Here is a 26621-nt window from a genome sequence, read left to right as displayed (position 1 = left end):
CAGTGACCTGCATCTGTTGTCAATGTTCTCAGCTGTTTACTATTACTGCATTATTAATATTATCTAGTAAGGAAGTACTGGATGTTAGTCTTACACTTCATTTGTCAGCACATTCCAGGGGCAAACTGTTTGTACTACTTTCTTCAGCTGAGGAAGGAAACTTTCTCAAGCTGTGTTCTGGAGGATGTCCATTCTTTTCAAATTCCTGCCGCAAGCGTTCTCTACTAAAATCATGCAGGGAGCCCCTCGGGTCATGAGTGACAACTTGCATCTCTGCAGACCTTTACTAAGATAATTGTCTTAAAGTCCAAAAACCCAAGGCCGAGAATGTTAGAGAGCTGTATTATGTGTATGGGAATAAATACAATGCCCTTGTACTCTTCAAGTAAAGGACTCTGCCAGAGCCTGATAAGTAATGAGATCTAGTTCCTTTACTATATGTCCACACATGCATTTATTACTATGCGGCTTAATGGCTAAGCTTTTACTCTGCAAGCCCCAAGGTTACTGGTTCAGTTCCCACCTGTAATGCTGAAGAAAATCTTTCAGTCTGCTCCAATTCATTCATCTAATAAACTAAAGTAGTTATTTAAGTATTTGTACTTTTAAAGTAGCTTAAAAGGGTTTTGGTATAGAAAGACACTGCATTCATTGTTTGAATCTGCTTATTTCACTTTAGAATTTCAAGGGACTTTACTTTTTTAAGGAATTATAATATTTATGTCACAAAAACTAGGCAAAATGAGTAACTCTTAGGTTTGGATATCTACATTTGAGAGTGATATGTGTTGTTTTTTTTTTGATAAGTAAACTATGGTAAGCATAGTGAAAGCTTTGTTTTGTGATAGGGTAAGCATTTACTAGAGTTTAATTTATTGAAATGACACAATTGTGATTATGCAGTCCCATGGATTCTCATATCAATAATATGCAGGTGATACTCATCTATACCTGTCATTTCCTTCTGAGTATGACAGTCAGCACTAGAATCTCAGCTTGTCTCCACTTGCATGAAGGAACACCATGTCCAGCTCAACCTGGCAAAGATGGAGCTGCTTGTTATTCCACCCAGTCTGTCTGTTCAACACCCTGTCATTATCAAGACCTACTAAGTCACTGTGCAACTGTAGGATGATGATCACTAACTAGCTATTCTTCACTGATCACACTGCAAATATCTCTCGCTCATACAAACTCATCCTGTACTACATCCACATTATTAGGCCTATTCTGATGGAGTGTGCAGCTTAACTTATGGTCCTGGTATTGGTCTTGCCAGGTCTTGACTAATGACACTCTTTACTGGCAAGGTTACCTGCATGTCCTACCATACCACTGCAGATGATTCAAAGTGGTGCAGCACATCTTGTGTTCAACCAGCCAAGACGGACACATGCACTTCTCTTTTCAGGTCACTCCACTGGCTGCTCATAGCAGCATGCATTAAGTTCAAATTCTTAACGCTTGCCTTCTGAGTAATCATGGGATTCGCACCTATGTATACAGAGGAACTTAGAAGCTCCTAACTTAGAGGTCTCTAAGCTCTAGCCCACAGAGGCCTGCTAATAATTGGCATGTGGTGATACTACCTCTGCATGGTATTGCATCTCTGTCCAGGCTCTTTTCTTTTGTTGCTCATAGCTGGAACCAAACTGCTGACTCCATCACTTTGTTTATTTGGAAGACTTCTCTAATTGATAATAGTTTCAATGAAAAGGTTCTTAATAGGTAAGACATGAGTAATTAGTCTTGTGGTGTTGTGTTTAGTTAAGAACTCTTCACTTGTGAAGACCAATTTTTTTATGACATTGTTCTCTAACATGTTTCCCCAGTCTGATGGTACATTATTATATTGACTTCTTTTGCAAGTTAATTTGAATAAAAGCAACTGCTAAGTGAATAAAAGTAAATGTAAATATACTACATTGTTTCTTTCATGAAGAATGGTTCAAAAAAATTTTGCAATCTGACAGTTATTAATGTTTATGTATATCTATTTGAATAATTTGAGCAAGTGAACTATTGCTAACATTTTAGGTATTTCAGTCTCTTTTAGTTACTGCTTCAAATTAAATATTCCTCTGTGTTTATATTATTGATAAATAGGGGACAAACGTCTAATCTAATCTGAGTAACATGTAGTACTGAATTATTGTTTACTCATTGTAACAACAAATTTAAAAACAATGACCAGTCAATTGTATAATTAGCTTTGTTATGTCTGTGTGGTTATATCTGTGTGTTACTTCTTACTGCAGATGGAAGGTGTCACTGAACGGTGAAACTGAAAAGGATTTTTATAAGGATTATAATATTAAAGCTTCAAATTTATTACGTTCAAACGAATACCGTAATGCTCCAAGTTGGACTGATCAAGTGCTTTGTGTTTGAGTTATTGTGTCCACAGATTTACATCCTCAAACATAAACATGAATCACTCAAAAACATGGTTAAGTGACGTTCAGGGATGCTGAAACAATGTCAGTTAAAATGGGAGTGGACAGAAGTCTGAGAGCAATGCTCCAACTAAGATGAATAAATGAAAGAGTAGAAAAGTCAGAAAAGCAATGTTATAAATAATATTCAAAAAATGATGGAGCTTTGCTGGTCACCAATCATACAGGATTGAAGTTGCTGCCTTATGGGCACAGGAAGCCATTAGGCAAAGGTGGTTCTCATGTGAGGAGGAAATTATGATAGGCATATATGTTAATCTCTATATATATAAAATCCAACATCTGTTTGTCTGTCTGTCTGTCCACTTTTCACGAGAGAACTAGCTAACGGATTTAGACCGGGTTTTTTTTCTATAATTTGCTTGAACATTCCAGTTGATTTTGTGACTTCTCTCATTGCACTAAGTATCATAGTTCACTTGTGGTACAGATTTTTTTGCGCAAATCCAAGAGTCACGTGCAAGCCTCGGGGCATATCTAACATCCACTTAGCAAGCGAATGAGAGAACTACTTAACGGATTTAGATCGGGCTTTTCTCTAGAATTTGCTTGAACATTCCACTTGATTCTGCAACTTCTCTCATCGCGCTAAGAATCATAGTTCACTTGCAGGATCGATATATACGTGCTAATCTGAGACAGAGGCTGTGGGCTGAGGGGATGGGGAAGTGTGACATCAGGAGTAGGTTAGCCAGGCAGGGCCATCCTCGCTGTCCTGTTTCACTACTATGCGGGTGAAGCCACAGGGGACAGCTAGTATAATATAATATAACTAGCCAACCCGTGATGTAGCATACACCGCATAATTATGTATTGATGGGTTAACACTTCCTGAAAGACACAGTTTTCCAAATGGGGTGGGTTTGAGGATACAACTGTAGGTGAATGAGAAGATGGAACTCTGGAGAGGGAAACATACAATTGTCTGTGACTGAAAACTGAAGGAACACTGTCGCGCCTCCACCTCCCAGAGCGAGGGACGGTGCTTGACAGCGCTCAGGCACGGAGGGCGGAACAGGGGGAGAGGGGAAGGATGCCCATTCTGTCCCCACCGACCCGGCCCCCCCGCCATTCTAGTCTGCTGATTTCTTAGTCATCTCTTAGTCATCGTTCAGTATGCACTGCCTGCTCATGTGCCCGCCCCCAGCTCCTCACCTGAGTTGCTTTCATCTGTGTACAGTCCACATGCACCTGTGAGTCACGTTGACTTTTCATTTTCCAAACACCACCTCAGTCGCTTTCGTCTCTGCTGCAGTCCACATGCACCTCTGAGCCACGTTGACTTTTCATTGTTCTTTGCGGTTCCGGCTGCTTTTCTATATATAATCCACCAAGTCACCCGACCATGGTAATAGCGACAGGGTGTGTGTACAGAGGGCAGGGACTTAATCAGTGCGAACGTATGACCCGCACTTACTGGGAATTCCTCGTTCGTGGGGAACAATTGCAAGCCCCGGCCTCCATCATGAATGGGGTTCAACGGCTTACCCATGCCTCTTGGCACCAGGTAGACACACGTTGATCCATTCAGTGCAGCATCGGACATCTAAGGGCATCACAGACCTGTTATTGCTCAATCTCACGTGGCTGAAAGCTACTTGTCCCTCTAAGAAGTTGGACACTGACCACTTGGGGGTCGCGTAACTATTTAGCAGGAGGGAGTCTCTTTCGTTATCGGAATTAACCAGACAAATCGCTCCACCAACTAAGAACAGCCATGCACCACCACCCACAGAATCGAGAAAGAGCTATCAATCTGTCAATCCTCCTTCCGTGTCCGGGTCGGGTGAGGTTTCCCGTGTTGAGTCAAATTAAGCGAAAGGCTCCACACCTGGTGGTGCCCTTCCGTCAATTCCTTTAAGTTTCAGCTTTGCACCCAAAGGGTCATGGGAATAACGCCGCCGGATCGCCAGTCGTCATCGTTTATGGTCGGAACTACGACGGTATGTGATCGTCTTCGAACCTCCGACTTCCATTCTTGATTAATGAAGACATTCTTGGCAAATGCTTTCACTCTCACTCGAATTGTTGGTGGGCGTGGCTCTGTGAGTTGGCGGGCGTGGCTCTGTCTTGCATGTGTCTTGCTTGCCATGGACTTAGTGAATTTATAGAGTTGGTGGGCGTGGCTCTGTGAGTTGTCGGCGGGCGTGGCTCTGTGAGTTGTCATCGTGTCCCATGGTCTTAGAGTTGGTGGGCGTGGCTATGTCATTTGTATCCCATGGTTGTCTTGCGTTATAATATAATATAATATAATATATAATATAATATAATATAATATAATAATATAATATAATATATAGAAGAAGAAGTCTATCTGCTAAACCTGCTTGTACTTACAGTAAGTCGGCAGTGCTGAACACAAACCAGGAGCTATCACTCTAACATAGGGCTCACTCTCTGTCATACTGACCCTGTTTGGAGTTGCTAATTAAACTAACTTGCATGTCTTTGTAATATGTGTTAAAACTGCATAATATGGAGAAAAATGCACATCAGCTTGAAACATGCAGGACCGCTATGAACAAATGAAAGACTACACAACCTGGATGTGTCCAATTTGATGTACTAAGGTCAGTTGCGGCTATGTAGACATTTTAAACATTTTGATGCATTTAATTGTAAGTATTTCACTGTCACTTTCTTTATAATATCTATTTGGTCATTGCATTCAATGAATCATAAAAAAATTATTTTTTCTCATACTCTTAAAAGCATTTGAAAAGAAAACTTTCAAGATGCTCTTTTGCTATCTGCCATTACTCTCATAGCGGACTTGACTGAGCACTGAAGTACAGCAGATCAGCTGATTGCCCAAGGACAGTGTGCAATAATTGCAGATCACATAGAGAAAGGATTGATTACACAGACTTGACTTTATAAGGTCTTTTAGTTATCTAATAAACCACAAGCCATCATGAAGCCTTTAAAACGATTCAGTGAGACACTTTCATTTCTAAAAGAGGCCCTCATCTACTTTCTTTAAGGTGCAGGACATCTTTGGATGCCATATCCAGCACAGCTTCTGACAGAAAAATCTGATGTATAGCATGCAGTTGCCAGAATTTTCTATAGACCTTAGCTGGAAACTGAACCAGCTGCATTACTAAGCTCCATGCTGCTATTAACCAAAATAAAAAAAACTGTAACACATATTCAGTTAATCAGATTTAATATAGAAAATACATTTTGCTGAATAGCAGAAATTACATTACTTTTGAATAGAGATATATATACTGTACATAGAATGGGTTAGGCTACCTCTCTTAAATAAAAACTTACAGGAAGATAAATCCTTACCAAATATACAACCTGGCAGGGAAAAACCTACCACCATTGAAAGAACTGAACACTAAAAAGAAAATAATACTTTATAAAAAAAAAAGTCTTGTAGAAAAGTGCTTAAAAGTATTTGATAAATTATATAGCCTGCTCCTGCCACTTTCCTGATCTTAGTTACAGTACATACTGTACTATTCTATATACAGTACCTAAAAGACAATCACAGTATACTGCATATGTTTACACTGCATGCAAACATAAACAGTATACTAAAAGTTTTCCTAAGAGGAAATTGGATAACCTCAGGATGAAAAAGATCACACCATCTGCCTTTACACGATTCCGTCCACAATAAGGATGTTCTCTGCCCTATGTCCCTTCACAGGAATTACAGTTCTCTCTTTCTTTAGCTAAGTAGCTGAACTCTGTTGTTTCCTGTAATTCTTACATCTCAGTTTCCTCTGTAAACTGTAGGTAATTTTAGCATTCCTGTTTTATAGATACATGATAATTTTGTTTCCAAGCCACACATGTGATAATACTGTATAGTCTGCATACATTGTATATTTGAATTATATAGTATACATATAATGTATAGTAAATATCCAGTATACTGGTATATAACATACAAACATAACATGACCAAACCTGCATAATCCAGTTTGGGCGCGTGGGAGGCCTGAGCCATATATTTTGCATCAGCTTGTACATGCTGAGAGAATGCAGGGACAGTTTTCACTGTACTAGAGCTCAACCTTTAAACTGAAAAAAGTGTTTTTATTAAAGTATCAAAGGGTTATGTTTTTCTCAAATGTCCTGCTCTTTTGCCCTGTTCATGTTTTTACTTTTTGCAATGTTCTTCTCCCACAGTGTTGAAGAATTGCACACTGAAACATCACACAGCTGCAGTATCAACTCAATTCCTTTCAATTCATTCATGTATAACAGTATCACAGGACTTTACAACTGTTCCTTCTCTTTTATAGGGCTTGGCATCCTAGTATCCCACCTACAGCTAAAACTTTGATAGTTAACAAATGTCAATGTTAGTCTCTAAATTACCTGACTTAATTGTCCAGAGATTTACTACATTGGGTATTCATTTACTCAGCCCACTGAGAATGTCTAACATTACCAGAGCATTCCTTCAGGCTATTGACAAGTGGGTTTGGAGAGAGCTTTAATATCCATGAATACTTATACAGTAGGGCCCTGTTTAATGGGCTATTAGGCAGATGGGACTTCCAATTAGTTTAAGCAGATGATTTGGTGTTGTGATTTTTTCACTTTAAGTGCTCGATACTCTATCAATCTTGTACGCAAATACACATGCACACACTCCATCTCTTTCTCAGGTCTATGTGACCCCACAGGAATTTTCATGCCAAAAAACACCATTGCTGTCTTGATTTATTAATCTGTAAAAATCAGTATTAACTTTCGGTAGTAGAAATAATCGAACCATTAGGATGCTAGAGATCAGTTTCAGACTGTTTTGGTAGCACATAAATGCAAATGTTTAAAGTGCTAAATTCAATTTTAGAAATGAAATTCAATCCCTTTACAACTGGAGAGAGAACTTGTGTTGTGATGTTGGCGGTAAGTTAGTCTAGTTCCTAGTGGTTGTGAGACTCCGCTAGGGTTGCCGTTTGTTACCTATCCTGTTCTTAATTTTTATGGACAGAGTTTCTACTCACAGCCAAGTGGTTGAAGGGGTCCTGTTCGTTGGCCTCAGAATCCCATCTCTGTTTTTTGCAGATAATGTGGTCCTTTTGGCTTCATTGAGTGATGACCTTAGGTGAAAACGTCAGGATGAGAATCAGCACCTCCAAGTCTGAGGTAATGGTTCTCAGCTGGAAAAGGGTGGAGTGTCCTTTCCGGGTAGGGCAGGGGGTGTGGAGTAGTTTATGTATGTCTGGGTCTTATTTTCAAGTAAGGGAAGATGGGACCAAGAGATTAACAGGTGGCTTGGAGCACCATCAGCAATTATGTGGACATTGTACTGGCCTGTCATGGTGAAGAGAGAGCTGAGCCAAAATGCAAAGATCTTGATTTACCTGTCGATTTATGTACCTACTCTCACCTATGTCTACGAGTATTTGGTGGTGACTGAAAAAACTAGACTGAAAATACAATTGACAGAAATGAGCTTCCTTCACAGGATATCTGGGCTCAGACTTAGAGATAGGGTGAGAAGCACAGACATTCAGGAAGAGCTCAAAGTAGAGCCGCTGTTTCTCCTCATCAAAAGGAGCCATTTGAGGTGGTTTGGGCATCTGATTTGAGTGCCTCTTGAATGCCTACCTTGGAAAGTGTTTTGGGCTTGTCCAATTGGGAGAAGACTTCACAGAAGACCCAGGATACATTGGAGAGATTATATCTCCAAGCCAGCCTGGGAACACTTTGGTATAGCACCCTGGAGGAGTTGAAGAAAGTGGTAAGGAAAGGAGACCTCTGGGCACTTTTGCTTAGACTGCTGCTCCTGCAACCCAGATGCAGATATGTGGTAGAAAATGGATAGATGGATGGATGTCTTGAACAAATGGGACAAAAACATTAAAAGAAAAACTGGGGCAAAGTTGTAAGCATAAAGACAATCAGGAAACAGACAAGTAGGCTTAAAGTGTTAACACAGCTGGGTAGCTACCTCGGATAGCACCAAACTTTCCTGAAAAACACAGTTTTTTTCTCTCCAGGTTATAGAAGGTGTCATGAATCCCTTCAAAGTATTTAAAGAGGGGATCCAAAGATTAAGAGAATGAAAGTGGAATAGACTGGTTTGCCACAGGAAAGACTGCATGCTGGAGAGAGGATTGCAAAATGTTGGCCATGCATCTGCAAGAGTATGTATGAGATACTGTTTGTATTGACATTATTTAGAAGAAAATAAGGGGAGAGGTGCTGTGATTTGTGCCACTGCGTTTTGTTCAGTTTGTAGGTATTCCTTTTGGCCTATGTAGCAGGTAAGTTTATTTGTCTGTTTTGTATAAAACAGTAAAAATGCCCTCCCAATTATGTTGCGGCTCTGTCCTTCTCATCTTGGTGCTTGTTATTCCATATCGTATTCAATGCAGGAAAAGTTCATTTGAAAAATTAAAAACGTTACGAAATTTATGAAAATTCTGCAATGGATTAATGCAAAACTAAGAAAGAAATTGGAAAAGAAAGCACATCTGAGTAATACATACAAGACAATTGACCATTATTCATAGGACATACAAGTATTTGGACATGTGAGCATCAGGTAAAAATGATACTAGGAAAGCTAAAAAGCAGAGAGGAATATTTCAGAAAAGCAAAATCTGACCTTTCTTTTTTAATATTTTAGAAATAAAACAATGTGTAAGGTAGAGATAAAGTTTTAAGAACAGTATGGGAGAAATTAAATATACATATACTAAAATAATAAATGTTCTAAATTCATTTTCTTCTTAGGTTTTCTTTAGTGAAGAAGTTTATAAAGAGGCAACGTATTTGATGATTTGGAACAATTGCTAGCTTCCTGTTTTTAGAAATTCCCGATAGATAGATAGATAGATAGATAGATAGATAGATAGATAGATAGATAGATAGATAGATAGATAGATAGATAGATAGATAGATAGATAGATAGATACTTTATTAATCCCAAGGGGAAATTCACAATATGCAGTGATTTTTGAAAAATACATATTAAGGATTTTATAGACATTATCATTACCTCACTAAAAAAAATGAATAAATTCTGTCAATTTAATTCATGTCAGCCTTTTTAATCGGAGTAGTTCTACTTGTGTAATTTCCAAACCACTTATTGTCCCCTTAATAGTCTATCTATATACTTTGGACTTTTGACTCTTCAAATTTATAAAGCTCATAAAAATAAATATAGTTGAACTTCAGGTATAAAAATAACACAGTGCAGAACAATAGGGAAAAGGGGAAGTAGTTAATAAATGGAGAAAGTTTAGTTTATATCAGGGGTCCTCAATCACAGTCCTGGAGGACCACAGTGGCTGCAGGTTTTTGCTCCAACTCAATTGCTTAATAAGAAGCACTTATTGCTCATGTAACACTCCTGCTTCACTTTTGCTGTCTCACTTGTTAAGATTTTGAACGCTTATTGCTTATTTTAGTCTTAAACAACTTTATTCTTAGTTTTGAATTGCTCCTAATTAGCAATAACATGCAAATGACAAAAGAGACCAGCATTTCTCCATTTAGCTTGTTACCATTTACACCTGTGTGTATTTATCACGCACTATTGGGTTTAAGTAAATACTTGGAAGGAAAGTGAAGAGAAAAGAGTGAAGGACTGAGAATTATTCATCTATTTTAGCCTTCAAATCGTTTGGATGATATCCTTAGAAAGGGGAAGAAAATCTAGGATATGAGAATTACGTGACATAGCAGAGTAAAGGACTAACAAGCCATGAAATTAAATTATGGGCAAGAATTGCTTTCTAATTAAGCAGCCAGGTTAGAACAAAAACCTGCAGCCACTGCGGCCATCTGGGACTGTGACTGAGAACCCCGGTTTACATCTTTATGACTTTAGGGAAGTTATTAACTTAATATAAAATGCATTATGAGTGCATTTTCAGGAATATGGTAAAAAAATCTATTGTTTGTGTTGTTAAAAGTAAAGTTAAGAAATTAACCTGTTCATTCCTCTAATAATGAGCTATGTGTACACCTTAACAACGCTGTGCTTGTGTAAATGCTATATGATTTTTTGCCGTTCTTTTATTTGTTATATTGTTAGTCAGTGTAACTACTTTTTATCTGCATAGAGAAACACTATACAACAATACATTCAGCCTGTCCATGAGTGCATTAAGGCCTACAGAAATGGCCAGCTGCGTGTCACTGACTGGCAGTGTGGTGTAGTGGCTTTAGACTTCAAACCCTGAGGTTTTGTGTCTGAATTGTCACTTGAACTCCATGTGCGCCAATTTAAAACAAAAAGAAAAGAAATGAAAGAAACTGTATCACAAATGTTGTAAGCTGCCTTGGGTAAAGGCATCAGCTTAACAGATAAATTAAAGCATCTTGCTAACTGGAAAGACGACATGTTAACTGCACATTAAATTCCTTCCTATCTACATGACTCCCTACTGGACTGAGCCCACTTCATTTAGGTGACGAGAGCAATATTAGAACATATTGTGTTCATTTTTAACAAATTAATATCTTCTACTGTATTTTTAGGTTTATATATTTGTTTTAATTTGCACAAATGTATTTAAGGGCATATTTATTTTGCTTGGTCTATACATGGTAATGCTGTAAGCCAAAGGTATAAAAACGGGTAAGCATATAGAAGGGTATGGTGCTGCTTTTTATATCTCTAGCTGTTCAGGTTTTTTGGATTTTTGTTCTTTGTTTGAGTCTGATGCTTAATTTATGACTTAATTCTTCTTCTAATGGGATCATTTGGGATGGTGTTATCTCCAAAAGGTGCAATGACTGATACTGTATATCATTTTCTGCATATGTTGTACTGTTTAAAACATTGTTTCAATGAATCTGTACATTTTAACATAACTTTCTTATGGGTGGGTCAGAACCGATCCCATCAGCTGCAAAGCAGGTGTCACACACAAGTGCTGGGGTGACATCTGGACAGCTCTGAAGAGGTAGGACAACCATACATGGTGACAGAGCAAAAGCAATCACTAATAACCTCTTCTCTCCTCCCAGCAAACAAATAGAAGAGTCCTGGGACGGGCCATGATGCCACTTCTCGTATAGCGCCAGATGCTTTGCCTCTTCCACCATGGGTACTACTTAAACAGCAAAGACACTGGAGATTGGACCACATTTGCTTATCAAATGCAACTTCACAACAGAGAAGACTTCTTTCAAAGACATAAAATACACAACCTTTTACTTTTGCTTTCAGTTCTTCAGATTAAAGGGGGTACCTGGCTGATCCCCAACTCTTTATCATTTCTCTGTTTCACTTATTGGCAGTTATTTTACACAGGAAACAGTCCTGGGCAGAGGATTATTCTATTGAAGGGTTCCCTCATGCACATATTCACATAGGGCCAATTTGGAATCAGCAGTTATCCTAATCCACATGTCTTTGGGGTTCACCTAATGAAAATTCATGGTATAGACATGGGCACTGGGCAGACCTTGTAAACTTGACTAAGACAAGAACTACAGACTTTGGAAAACCAGACAAATTTTTTTATTGCTTTTTATATTCCACCTTTACTATACTTGTAACAATGCTTAAAGGCACTGCAAATTTTAAATGTGAAACATTTAATTAACAAGAATCTCACCCATACAGTCTTGTCCCCAATATCCAAAACAGCAAACAGGGTCGAGGAAATCTTTTGCACACTCGTGGCTGCAGCCAGGAAGTGACAACGATATGTTGTTCACGCTTAATAAATATCTAAAGGAAAAATGAAGAAAAAAAAGCATTATAAACCTCATTATCAATCCAGAAAAAGTGCTAAAAATTAAGAAACTCTGAGGCTCTATTTTTTTTAATAGTGTTATTTATGTGTATGCCTTAAAAGGATAAATATTATCACTATTAAATAGTCAGGCTAAGGCTGATGCAGGGGCCATCAGTGCCATTTAAACGCACAGCGCTTATCACCATTGGGTTTGTATCTGTCTGTTGTAAAAAATAAGAGGTTGTTCTGTGGGTTATTATACCAAAAGACAATGCCATGTTATAAAACCTAACGATAATGCAAACTTTATTGTCATCTCAACCATATACAAGTATACAGATAGACGAAATTGCGAAGCTCAGGGTCCACAGTATAACAACATGAAGAGCAAATAAAAAATTAAATCAAAATTAAAATTAAAATTAAGATTTAAAATTAACAATTGACAGATTGTCTGGACCCCAGCACCACATGACAGGAAGTAATGGCTCTGTAATCTCCACCTGAATTCCGTTCTTGAGTGATTGGATTATTACACCTCAAAAAATGCACTTTAGTTTCAAATTAAATGGCTTGCAAAACTTCTTTAGAAATGGAAAAATGCTTTGATTTTTTTTTCACCTTTTGTGGTTTAAGTTTAGTCATAACAGCAATCCAAGAGAATCAGAGATATGGTATGAAGCCATAAGAAGACACAATGCTATGACAGCAGGTAAAAAGTGTTTGCAGTTTATGCTGTTGGCTGTTGCACATACGTATGAGAGCTCCATTTGCTTAAAGGTGTTTTCACACTTATACAGCAGCTTATTATTCTTGTCTGCTTTGTGCTGAATCCACAGATGATTACTGACTTTGTTTCAATCTCAAGTCAGTTCAGTTGGGTTTCACACAGAACACTTTGAAACAAACCAGAATTAGCAATATACACCCTGTGGGCATGTCGTGAACTTCTTTCATTGGGAAGCAATATCTTTTCCCCGGGAAAAATTAAAAATCATGTAGGGCCATGTGGCCTGTAGGGGGGGCGTCACAGGTTCTGAACAAGTATTTATTAAACAGTGTACCTTTAACAGGCTTCTTTTCAGACTATACAATCCTTTTTTCTGCTTCTCTCTTCCACTCTTCCCTGGCAAGTGTTGTCCGTCTCCTCTCCCAACTTCGACTCCCCAGGTAAAATGGAGGGCTTCCTTTTAAGCCCCAACCCAGAATTACTTCCAGTCCCAACTGCTTGAGTCCGGAAAGCACTTCTGGGTCAGGTGGAACCTGTGCCTTCATTTCTTGACAGCTCCCCGTGGTGGCCCCATGGAACCCAACAGGGCAGGCTAATGTGAACACAACTCCCATGGTGACCTGCATGCATCCATACCGGAGTTTGCCATAAAGGATGCTGCCACCCAATGTATGAGAGAACAACCTGCATGTCAGAGGCAGTCTCCTGTTTTCCCATATAGTGTATGTGGTAAGAGTCGATTATTTATCCTGGTCGGAATGCTCCATCCATTTTGTCCTTTGGTATCCCAGCTGGGCATGTGATTCCCATCCACTGCTGCTGGGATGCCAGTGCTGTTGCTCTTCCCTTCTGTACAATTCATTATGTTGGCCTGCAAGCTAGGCAAGGGAAAGGTAGTCCTTCCTGGCTGGGATGCCAGTCCGTCCATTACAGTCAATAATAGCTGCTTTTGCACACCACTGCATTGGCAATGTGTTTTTTTTTGCCAAACACAGGTTGCTTATTAACTGATAACTAGAAAGGTACATGAAAATTATGTCCCATTTCACACGTTACAGAAAGGATGTGTATCAACCAGGCAACTGTACTGAAAATGTCAAGCCCTGCTGTGGGTGTGAAATGAAGTGCTTTAAATTTGTTTAGACAGTATGCATATCATTTTGTTTCACTGTATGATGTTGCATATTTACTCTCCAGTTGCATAATTGGCATTTTCACATCTACCTACATAAATGAACTTCTCTAAGACAAGTTAGGTGTAAAAACACCTTTATTTACTGCAATGCAGATCCAAACTGGTATGGATAATTGCTGCTGTGTTAATCCTTTTGTTAACTTCACTGCACCCCTTTGTGCAGGCAATAAAGGATAGGTGTTATTGTTCATTTCTGGGGAGTTGTATGTACATTATATTCAGAGGACAGATCCATTGCTGTATTTTATATGCACGTGACCTCAGTTTAGTTTATCTCAGATCACAGGTCTGCTGTCTTTAGGCCTATTCATATCTGTTGATAATGTTTGTTTAGGAATATCTGATTAACATTTACTGCATAATATCAAAGTTAACGTGCCACCAGTGTCTGTATCATGCCTAAAAAGTGATCGCATTGAGAGGATGACCCACATGGTTGGGGGTGCTTCGTTCGTCAGTAGCATAGGTCATTGCTATTCATTTCTTGACACCTCTATGTCTTATTGACCTGATCATAAGTGAATTTAGGCCTATTTTTTAAAAATTGTCAACTGCCAACCAATCACGAAGAGTGAACAAGAGAGAGAGAGAGAAAGACTGAGCCTTATTGAGATGCTTGGATTGCTCAGATTGACTTGAACTTGTGCAAGCTGTTTTGTGCAAAGTTTTTTATATTTAAATGCATGTGTGTGTTTATTACTTGGCAGAAATAGCGTAGCATGACTACCACAGCAAGCACAAATTTAACCCATAATATGCAGGATTTTCTGTAGTTAGATCAGTCCCGCACCAGATTTACATTCAATGGTTCAGCTATATGGCATTTCTTTTACCAAGCTTTTACTCTCATTATAATTTGCATTTTACTTTTTAAAGTATTGCTTTACAGCAAAATTATGTTTATTACTTTATGAAAATGTTAAAATATCTGACATATAATAACTATGTACTCTACTGTATACACGGTATTAACCAAAGACAATGACTGTTCCATGCAGGGATGCTACATGATGGCTTCCATGGTGCAGTAATGAATTTTATGTTGACTTCATTATAAAGGAGTTTTGAGTTTTGCAAGTTCTATAATTTAATGGAAAGATGGATTTTTCCAAAGCTATTTATAAATTCCATTATATAATTCACTCATTTACTCTGTTCTCCAGTGCAGTGTTTCTCTCAACCTTTCTGGTGTCACATCCCACTTTTTCCCATTTAAAATAAGTGTCTTTGAGCAAGGTTTTGTAGAGGGATTCCCCCTTGATGAACAGAACGTGATCATCAAAGCTTGTTCCTTAATGTGAAGCATTCATGATCGTCAAAGCGGGGTGGACCAAGCTGTCTAACCCATTTCATGATCCAATAACATTATTAACAATAGCAACTTGCGAACCATCAATGGCAGTCTCAGACCCCATGGTCAGAGCTGGGGTTAAATCTGCTTCCTTGTACTTTACAGTCCAATGCTTCATCGACAAGCAGGCACTACCTATTAAATGGGACACAAATAGAAACTTTTTAAGGTTAAATTTTGCACAAATAGAAGTTTGTTTTTTTTTCACTGAGAACTATATATAGACAGCAGCATAAGCTGGCAAGTAGGGTGGTAGCCATCATCATTTTGGAAAAAATTACGGAGAATAGAATAGATGAACTTGTTGGACTGAATGGCCTGTTCTTTTCTAAATTGTTTTAGCATTCTGCTACAACTAACCACCTACCTTCTGGCAATTCTGCACAATCCAATTTAACACTCGCCCCATTGGTTCAAAAATATACAGCTTGGTTGGTTATCTTTTATTGTGTTGTATCTTATCTAAATACAATATATGTATTGCATTTCATCCAAATATCAATAATTTTCTTTGTTTGGACTGTCTTATATAAATTAAGAAATAACTGACATGAATGTGATGTTGGACAAAGTGGGCATTGCCCAATTTGCTAGGCATTTAGTGGCACATAAAGCCTGTTAATACAGCTGTTTTATAAGGGATGCACAAATTAAGAAGCACATTCCCCAACCTGCTTTCCCAAGTGAATGGCTGCTCTGCAAAATATTGGTCAGCTCTGTACTTCATCTGATAACAAAACACCTCTGCCATTCAAAGTTGAGATGACACCTCTGAAGAGACTCCTTCAGATGAAATTACGCCCAATTGGACATACATTTTAGGCAAGTAACAACAAGCTGAACTCTGGCTGGATGTGAAGGACAATAACCTATCTAAAAGCTGTCACTGGATCTGAAATTGGAAGGGTCCTTGATCCAGTCACGAGATGTTCCGCTTTCCTGCAAAACATGCTCTCAGCTATCAATTGCAGGGAAGCTGACAATCTGTTCTATTAGGTGAGCTAAAGGCTGACAATTCACTCCTGATGGACCACTTTCATTTTTTTTGACAATTTTTGTGAACTGAAAGCTGATGATCCACTCTCTTTGGGGTGACAAACCATCTATTCTCTGCAGAACAAAGAGCTCACAAACTTTCTTGCCCCAGAAGCTATTCTGCATAGAGCTTTGCAGCTGGATATCCTGAGCTAGCTCTAAGATCCACTCTGCCAAGCCAAGCTAAGCTCTGTGCCAGTGACTGAGCCCAGACTGAGAAGAGAGAGAAGCAGCATTACTTCAAGAAGGGAACTTCACCACCTACACACTCATGCCAGGAAGTTGCAGAGGACACAGCAAAGAACATTACAGCGAGCTGAGGAAGGCAGCATTACAGCACACCATGAATAAAGGACCACATAACAAAGACAAAGAGTGTACTCCACACAAGCAGAGCCCTCAACATAAACCTGAGGTAACAACAGCAGCAAATCCGCACAACATTGGGGCATCATTTTAAAAGACTTTATTCTGTAAAACCGTTAATGTGTGCTAAGAAAAATTAGAACTCAAAAATCCAGTAAACAACCAGCTTCTTCTGTGTTATATATTTGTCTGTCTTGCATTCTATCTTCTGTCAATATATATACAGTTATATTTCTAAAATCCTTATGTTTATCAAAAAAACGTATTAATCTGTTTATTAAAGAGGGTGTAATTCACTTAACTTCATATGAGTCTAATGGTCAGAAACCCACATCCTCCAACAGAGAAATGTAAGGAAAATAAAATAGGAGCCTTACAAAATTTTTTAATTCATTACTAGCATTGCCAAAGGCAAAACTGATAACTAATTAACTGATTGATTAACATCACTCAATCAATTCTTCTCACATCAATACACAAATGTCCTATATTTATTTGGTGTCTCTGGATAGGCAGAAACAGACTCTTATTTCCAACAGTGATTCCCCCAGATACCATGAGCAATCCACTTCTGAGTAGGTCGGCATTCAACATGGTAGCTGTTTGTTTGAGTATCGTGCTGCAATTGGGTCAACCACCCTTACAGTACTTACTTCATTTTTGATAATGAAATTTTTTATTATTTTATCATTACACCTCGGACACCTGTTAGCAGTCCTAATGGACATTAAAGGTGAGAATATAGAATGAAAGTGGTGGAGAATGGACCAACAGTTGAAAGTCTTAAGTAGTGAGGCTTACTTTATTTGTCCCATTGGGAAATTGAACATTTTATAGAATCTCAAGAAATATTATAACAAACAACACAGGCAAATAACAACAACCCCCTTAAATAAACATAAGAGAGCAGTGATAGTGATGCATTTTAAAGGACTATTTCTGTAGGTCTGTTGATCATAACCATTCATCAGCAGATTGGCAGAGCAACTGCTCTACCTGACCATGGTAGCACAAGTGAAAGCAGTGTTTTATTAAATTATTATCATGTCCATTGATCATAGATGGAAAACCTTCTTATCTTCATAAACTGTAGACCGTGATGAAAGGAGAAAATTAAGAAAACAGGTGACAAAAATAGTGTGTCTATGATGGATTCCTAGGCTTGATCTTTTCAACAGGCTTTGAAGTTTGTAAACATGAGGCCCTGGAACAGTGACTAGAATGAAAGAAACCAGTTGAAGTGATGGGGAGATCTTTTAGAGATTCCACTTCTTAATGGAGGTGTACCTGGAATGGGCTACTAGTAGGAGATTCACTGGTGGATGGATAGATTCCTGCTGGCCATGGAATGCTTAGTTATTCACCAGACAAGTGTGGGGAAAGGGGGAAATCCAGAATAACGTTTTTATCCTGAGACTATGAAAATTGTTAAGAGGAAATAACTGGGGTTTATTGATAATCTAAACAAATAACTAAAACCTAAATTAGCCGACCGTACTGAATTATAAGCCATAATTGCCTTGCATCACTCATCTGAGCGATGACTGCTTCCCCTTTTGTCAGGGAGCCAAAAAATTACTTCTTTTTTATGGCACCTTTCAAAACATTCTTTATGAGTTGCACTGGAACAACAATATATATTTTTTTTGCTGAGATTCAGATTTCAGTAGTTAAAGTAAGCACAAGTGAATTGGCCCTTACCTGCAGTCTTTATTCCCAGATTCTTTTGTCAGTTTACGGTACCCAGGAGGACAACTGATCTGATTATTTAAAATACAGGATTTGCAATTCGTCTTTGTTGTTATGGTAACTATTTTGTCACATCTGTTCTGCTAAGGAAAAAAAATCAGAGGAAACTAATTTTAGACACAATGTTTACATTTAAACAATTCTAACTTTATTGGCATACAGGGTAACCATTTCCATCATTCAGCTAATCAATTTAGCAAATTCTTAAGGTAAAATTATATTTTCATAGCAAGCAATGTACTGTTTGGACCTGTTTTCAAATACAAGGCTGCAAGGAACACCCGACTCAAAAGACAGGAACCAAACGTAGACAATGCACCAGTGTATAGTAAGGGAGTCACACCAATGAACACACAATGTACACCCCAATGCTTATGACCTGTATTTGTATATGAATTCATTCAATAGGGAACTGAACATCATCTCTGCAGCGCCGGGCTTACTGTATATCTGGAGCCAATTCCAAAGCAGGGCAATTTTACCAGGCAATTTACCAAGCCTACTTCTATTTCTAATTCATCCAGCAGGCATATCTTTACTAGAAACCAAAAGACAAAATGAAAAACTACACACAGAAAATGACCACAGATCAGATTTCTGGAGGCAAAATAAGGTCATGTGTGATGTTATCTGATAGATAGATAGATAGATAGATAGATAGATAGATAGATAGATAGATAGATAGATAGATAGATAGATAGATAGATAGATAGATAGATAGATAGATAGATAGATAGATAGATAGATAGATGAGCAGCAACTAAATGAACACAGTACATTGCAACAAAAACAAGCAGAGGTGCAGGTCAATATAAAGTGCAAGCCATGACATAACACTATTCAGAGAATAAAATGTTAACATCACCCCAGGAGTAAGGAACTGATTACACAGTGTAATGGATTCTGACACAATGATCCTCTGTGGTGTTCTCTGAAGCAGCACACTTGGATCAGTCTACAAGTGAATGTGCTGCTCTTTTTGGTCAGAATGGTGTGCAGAAAATATCATAGTTTGTGATGACTAGTAGTTTCTTAAGGGTCCTCCTTTCAGTTACTTCCTCCACTCTGACTCCAGGCACAGAGCCAGCCTCCCTTACAGGTTACCGAGTTTTCTGGCCTCACCTATAGTAATCTTCAGGTGTAGTAATCTTGGGATAGAAAATGCACTTACTAAAACAGACTAATGAAACATCAGTAGCAGAGAGGCCTTGAGTATCTAAAGGACCTAACTAGAAAGCTGGAGATTCAAACTTTACATTAATTTCAATGTCTTGCACAGCATAAGACAGTTAACCCACTTGTGCTTCAATTTTAACATCTTTAAATATTAAACGCTTTACTTGGGACGGTGTTGACTATTGAAAGGTATTTTATAAACTGACATTGCACTTTCACATACTGTAACTCAACCTTTATGCTGTCATGATGCAGATTTACAATTTGGTGTGTGTGTCTGCATGAGACATATACAGTGGATTCAGAAAATATCCAAACCCCTTCACTTTCCATATAATTTATTGTGTTGTCCATCAATCTACACTCAATAACCCATAATGATGAAGTGAAAATATGTTTTCATAAAGGTTTTGACAATTTATTAATAATCAAAAACTGAAATCTCTCATTCTTATAAGTAATCAGACCCTTAATTTTTTATTTTGTAGAAGCCCCTTTGGCAGCAATTACAGCTTCGAATCTCCTTGGGAAAGTCTCTACAAGACTTATACACCTGGATTTTGGCAGTTGATTGCATTCTTCCTGTCAGATCCTCTGGCAGATCCTCTCCAGCTCTATTAAATTGGATGGGAAGTGTCTGCAAAGTGTCATTTTCAAGTTGCTCCACAGATGTTCTCAGATGTTGGCTGTGCCACTCAAGCACAGTCAGAGACTTGTCCTGAAGACACAGCACTGTCTTGGCTGTACGCTTCGTGTCATTGTCGTGCTGAAAGGTAAACCACCCCCAAGTCTGAGGTTGTGCACACTCTGGGGCAAGTTTTCTTCAAGGCAAGCGATGAGCAGTGCATGGTCTTTGCCAGATATAGTGCTTGGATTTCTGCACAAAGAGTTGAAATTTTATCCTCATGCTCTCATGGTCCTTTAACTGTCATTTGCCTTTTACTCAAGATTGGCTCCCAACTAGCCACTGTAACTGCTGGACTGAGGGAGTTCCACTGAGGTGGTTGTCCTTTCAACAGATTGTCCCATCTCAGCAGAGGATTTCTGAAACTATGTTAGAGTGGCTCTTGGTCACCACCCTGACTGAGGTCCTTCTTGGCCAATTATTAAGTTTGACTAGACAACCAACTCTAGGTAGAGTCCTGTTGTTCCAAACTCCTATCATCCATCCATCCATCCATTTTCCAACCCGCTGAATCCAAACAGGGTCACGGGGATCTGCTGGAGCCAATCCCAGCCAACACAGGGCACAAGGCAGGGAACCAATCCCAGGCAGGGTGCCAACCCACCGCAGGACACACACCCACACACCAAGCACACACTAGGGACAATTTAGAATCGCCAATCCACCTAACCTGCATGTCTTTGGATTGTGGGAGGAAACCGGAGCGCCAGGAGGAAACCCACGCAGACACGGGGAGAACATGCAAACTCCACGCAGGGAGGACCCGGGAATCGAACCCAGGTCCCCAGGTCTCCCAACTGCGAGGCAGCAGCGCTACCCACTGCTCCACCGTGCCGCCGAACTCCTATCATTTCACAATTAAATCAGGGCACTGTGCTCTTGGGAACAGTCAAAGCTTTAGAAATGGTTTTATACCCTTGTCCTCATTGAGAGAGGTCTACAGAGAGTTCCTTGGACTTCTTCGCTTTGTTTTTGTCCTGACATGAAGTGTGAATTGTGGGACATTCTATATACAGGTACATGTGTGTGTTTCTAAACATTGTCCAGTAAATTCAGCTTTCCACAGGTGGACTCCAATGATGTTCTAGATATATCTCAATAATAAATAAATCAAACCTGACCTGACAACAATTTGGATTGCCCCAACACAGAGTCTGAATGGTTACCTAAATGAAAGATATCAATTTGTATTTTTTTAAAATCTGTAAACCTTTCTGAAAATGAAATGATCTGAATACATTTTGAATCCATTGTATTTCCCAACTTTATTCAATATATTCCATTTTGGGTATTTTTAATCTACTGTAGGGAAGCAGCTAATCCAGAAACTGGCAACATGGTGCACTACACCAATTTTGAGTTTCAAACTAAAGCGATATAATGTGTATTTGAATGAGTGTGAAGAGCTGATTCCAGCTCATTTTGACCAAGTTATAATATGCCTGTAGGTCACCTGTGGTCCCACTTCTGTCTTCTATTTTGGTGTAAAGCAGTAAATGTACAGCCAGATTCATGAGAAAGCAACAGTTGGCATACTGAAAGTAAGGTCTTGAGGAACAGAATCCTGAGCCACCTAAATAATTGCTATGTTTGATGCAAACTAACTTTTAAAATGGCTTAGAAACAAAGAAGGTAAAAAAGTTAAGTACTGGATAGTAATATGTACCGCAATAGATGAAATGACTAGTTTTAGCTTTGGATCTCATTGTTCTGATTGGAGCTAAAATATATAGATGGAACCAAGTATAAAATGAAACAGTTTCACTCTATATAGTATGTTTCATACAACGTTATAGGTTTGCATTCAGTCTAGTTTGCTCATTCTTCACTTTTCAGAGTGCATTTTCCTCGCACATCCAAAATCAGACATGCAGGTTAGGCTAACTGTCAATTCCATCTTGGCCCAGTGTACATGACTGGGCATTGCATTGGACTGGCACATCCAGGGACACTTCCTGCCTTGCTTTCAGTGTGATCAGGATGGGCTCCAGCTCTCTGTGACCTGAATTGCATTAAGTGGGATTGAGCACGTATGTTATGTTTTAAATTTGACAGCAAGCAATTTTTAATGCATTCAAGAATAAAAAGAAAAACAACACCTACATATGACAACCCTGGAAATGGATGTGTAATTTCATTTTATTGTATATAAAGTAATTCTGCCTGTCATGGTATTGTGGTCATGATGGCATGTTACCATCAAGTGAAATAATTTTGCCGTTCATAATTCTCGCAGCCCTGCACCTGAATGTTTTTTCATATGGAGAAGTGTCAAGGCAGACATATTTAAGGGATATCTGTTAAGAGTTAATTGTTCAGATCTATTTTAAATTTGAACGTTTTTGTATACATTTTTGTAACTGCACATCTCAAGACATCATTTTAAGTACTGGTAAAATGGTGATGGCCATGGTTGGTGCATGTGCAGAACATCTAAGCTTTAAGCTAACACATAAACTGTTAAAATAAATGGAGCTTTAACTCCAAGTTTGCTCTCTAACTATATTGCAGCCTATGTATTGTAATTTAAATTTGCTTTCAATATTTAGAGAAAGTCCTTACCCAAACAAAAGAGATAGAGCATTCAGTGTACTGCACTGCACACTACACAGCACAGCAGGCTAAGACACAGTATTGGCTTCCTTATGGCACAGGACTATTGTTACAATCACCACTGGCCAGGCCATCCCATCAAATTCGAGAGTTGACCAAAAGATGCTGCTGGTAGTCACCGAGAACCTCAGGATAACAGCAGTAGATCAACAGGCAAGACTTTCCTAAGAAAATGTCGAAAGTGCTTGCAAGGTCATAAAAGAAGAAGCCTATGCCCGCCTGGGCATTGATAAATTAGATCAAGCAGAATACCTTCAGTGTACGGGATAAGCACATACTTGAAAACATTAAGGGGGTATTAAAGAGAAGTACATTTAAGACTGAAGCCAGGAAGCACTTCTTTAAGCAAACAGTTGTGGGAATCTGGAACAAACTACCGAGACATGTAGTTGTAGCCAAAACCTTGACATCCTGAAAGAAGATTCTGGTTGAGGTATTGGACCAGTTTAGCCATTAGCTAAGCAAACTAGATTGATGTACTGAATGGTCTCCTCTCATTTGTCCAATTTTCTATGTTATTATGTTCTTTTGTAAATGCAGTCTTTATATATAATACGCTACCGTGGCTGTCCGTTTGTCTGTCCAGGATTTTAAATCACCTGTAGCTCGCAAACCGTTTGAACTATTGACCTGAAATTTGGTACACATATACTATGTGATGTCTACTATCCGCTTTCAGGGTGATGATTGACCTCCAAGGTTATTCCTCTTTTTATTTTTATTTAATTGTATTGTAGAATCAATTCTCGGCAGCGGCCAGCAGGGTGGCGCATTCGTACGGGCGTTGTTCTCATCCCCTACCACCTTTGCCATCACTTCCCCTACCTCTTCATATCTTAAATCAATCTTGAGGCAGATTGAAGACTTAAGTGCCAGCTTAAGTGAAAAATTAAGGAAAACATACTAAGTAATTGCATCACAAACACTGACTTAATCAGTTTAAACATGAAAAGGTGCTGACTGAAGAAAAGAAGAAGCAGGCCGCTAGGGTGGAGAAAAGAAGAGCTGCTCAGCAAACATCAACCTCTGAGCAAACGAATGCTAAACGTACAGAGAAAGAGTATGAAAACTATGAATGCCCAAGTCAAGTTTATTCATGCAGTGCATCATTCATGTCACACAAGAAATATTTAGGCACTAGAAAGAACCTATACAATTTGTAGTTATAAATAAAATTAAATTAATGAATGAATGACGGAACATTCAGTTGGTGCTTCATGGGATATTAAAATGTTGTGACTGACAGAGCCTCATGGTCTCTTTCTGAGAGAGTTGCCCAAAATAAGTGTCACAAAGGCAATGGGAGGTTGGTAAAAAATTGTACATCTGAACGGTGTGATCATAGCAACCATGGGCGTCGTAATAGGTGGAAAAAGAGTAATGATTACCCAGGGCCCACTGTGTCAAGGGCCCTCGAAGCCTGGAATGAAAATGACGTGTGAGAGACAGAAGAAGAAGGGTCCCACAGAGACCGTATAGGGCCCAGATTTCTGTGCTACACCTCTAATCGCAGCTACAGCTTCATGCAGGTAGTACGCTTAACTTTGTGAAAAAATAAAGAGCATGAGATTGTAAGCTAGAAATTGCATTCTGTACACATTCAGATTTTACTGTCTCTATGAGTATGGACCAGAGATCATGTTTGCTGGTGCAGTCTCAAGGAGAGAAATGAGGCAGCCAGATTCCATGCTGGGTGTTGAGTGTTTTTTTATTGTTCTTCTCTTTCTTTCACATTATTTCATATTTGTCAGTGTTGTCTACAATAATAAATCAACAACTATAGAACTATAAAGAAATGCATACCAAAACAATAGCTTGAATATTTATTCATCCATCCATCCGTTTTTAAAATGTTTCCATTATAGGATCATGAAAAGCTGGAGCCTTTCCCAGAAGCAAAGCGTGTAAGGGAGCAACTAGCTCTTCATTTGTGATTTTGCTCCCATTTAAAGATATTGTAAAGGTGTTTCTTGCTTCATTCATTTGGACTTTGTTAATCCATTCCTTTGTTGGATCCATTCATTTGTATTCTTTTCCTTTCCTCTAGTAAAAGTGTTAATCAAGGTTTGTTCAGAGAAATATCTATTTAGTATCGAACGGTTGTTAATTCTGAAGAATTATTTTCCTTTCTCTGTTCTGTTTCTTGTTCATTTATGTAGTTTGCTAAATTTATCATGGGTCTCAATTAGTTTAGCAGAATTGCTTAATTGGCAAAGAAAAATTACTAAGTAATTATAGAGCAAAATGCATTATCTTCTGAGGAAAAAGCAGGTGAAATTTTAAATAGGCATGGGGAGATGAAACATAAGTCACAAAATGAGCTACACCGTAAGTGAGTTGTATCTGTACTGCCTGTAGTGGGCAGCAGCAGTTTGAAACGAAAAGGGAATCAGGGGAAGATGCAAAGTCACAATAACAAGTCAAAGGTCAAAACCATGTAATAAATAAACAAAGCTCAGGACATTAATCACAGACTGAAGCCAAGATACAGTGCAGGATACAGATCAAGGACTTTGTTAAATGGTGCGACTTAAACCACCTACACCTGAACACCAGTAAAACCAAGGAGCTGGTGGTGGATTTTAGGAGGCCCAGGTCCCTCCTGGACCCCGTGATCATCAGAGGTGACTGTGTGCAGAGGGTACAGACCTATAAATACCTGGGAGTGCAGCTGGATGATAAACTGGACTGGACTGCCAATACTGATGCTCTGTGTAAGAGAGGACAGAGCCAGCTATGCTTCCTTAGAAGACTGGCGTCCTTCAACATCTGCAATAAGATGCTGCAGATGTTCTATCAGATGGTTGTGGCGCGCGACCTCTTCTACGTGGTGGTGTGCTGGGGAGGCAGCATTAAAAAGAAGGACGCCTCATGCCTGGACAAACTGGTGAGGAAAGCAGGCTCTATTGTAGGCATGGAGCTGGACAGTTTGACATCCATGGCAGAGCGAGGGGCACTCAGCAGGCTCCTATCAATTATGGAGAATCCACTGCATCCACTAAACAGTGTCATCTCCAGACAGAGGAGCAGCTTCAGCGACAGACTGCTGTCACTGTCCTGCTCCACTGACAGACTGAGGAGATCGTTCCTCCCCCACACTATGCGACTCTTCAATTCCACCCGGGGGGTGAGGGGTAAACGTTAACATTATTCAAAGTTATTGTCGGTTTTACCTACATTTTTATTACTCTTTAATTTAATATTGTTTTTTGTATCAGTATGCTGCTGCTGGAGTATGTGAATTTCCCCTTGGGATTAATAAAGTATCTATCTATCTATCTATCTATCTATCTATCTATCTATCTATCTATCTATCTATCTATCTATCTATCTATCTATCTATCTATCTATCTATCTATCTATCTATCTATCTATCTATCTATCTATCTATCTATCTATCTATCTATCTATCTATCTATCTATCTATCTATCTATCTATCTATCTATCTATCTATCTATTAAGGATTTCATAGCCAAAAGAGAACATGTAATAACAGAAAGTAAAGCAAGTTAAAGAATGGAAGAGGAATTCATAACCAGAATATGCTAGTAGGAGTGATCACTAAATATGTGAGTGTTTTGTTTTAC

The 26621-nt window shown here is 38.8% G+C and overlaps 1 protein-coding gene across 1 annotated transcript in view; it reads right to left on the bottom strand.

Moving 5' to 3' along the window:
- Positions 1-26621, bottom strand: part of stab2 (stabilin 2) — a 253190-nt gene that overhangs the window by 209535 nt on the left and 17034 nt on the right. The window contains exons 2-3 of the mRNA XM_028817445.2: positions 18512-18642; positions 12011-12126 (exon numbers count right to left, since the gene is read on the bottom strand). Coding sequence (XP_028673278.2) covers positions 12011-12126; positions 18512-18642 — 247 coding nt within the window. The remainder of the gene's footprint in view (positions 1-12010; positions 12127-18511; positions 18643-26621) is intronic.

Source organism: Erpetoichthys calabaricus, chromosome 1 (genome assembly GCF_900747795.2).
Source record: "Erpetoichthys calabaricus chromosome 1, fErpCal1.3, whole genome shotgun sequence".
Taxonomy (NCBI): domain Eukaryota; kingdom Metazoa; phylum Chordata; class Cladistia; order Polypteriformes; family Polypteridae; genus Erpetoichthys; species Erpetoichthys calabaricus.
This window is presented reverse-complemented; position numbering and strand designations above follow the sequence as displayed.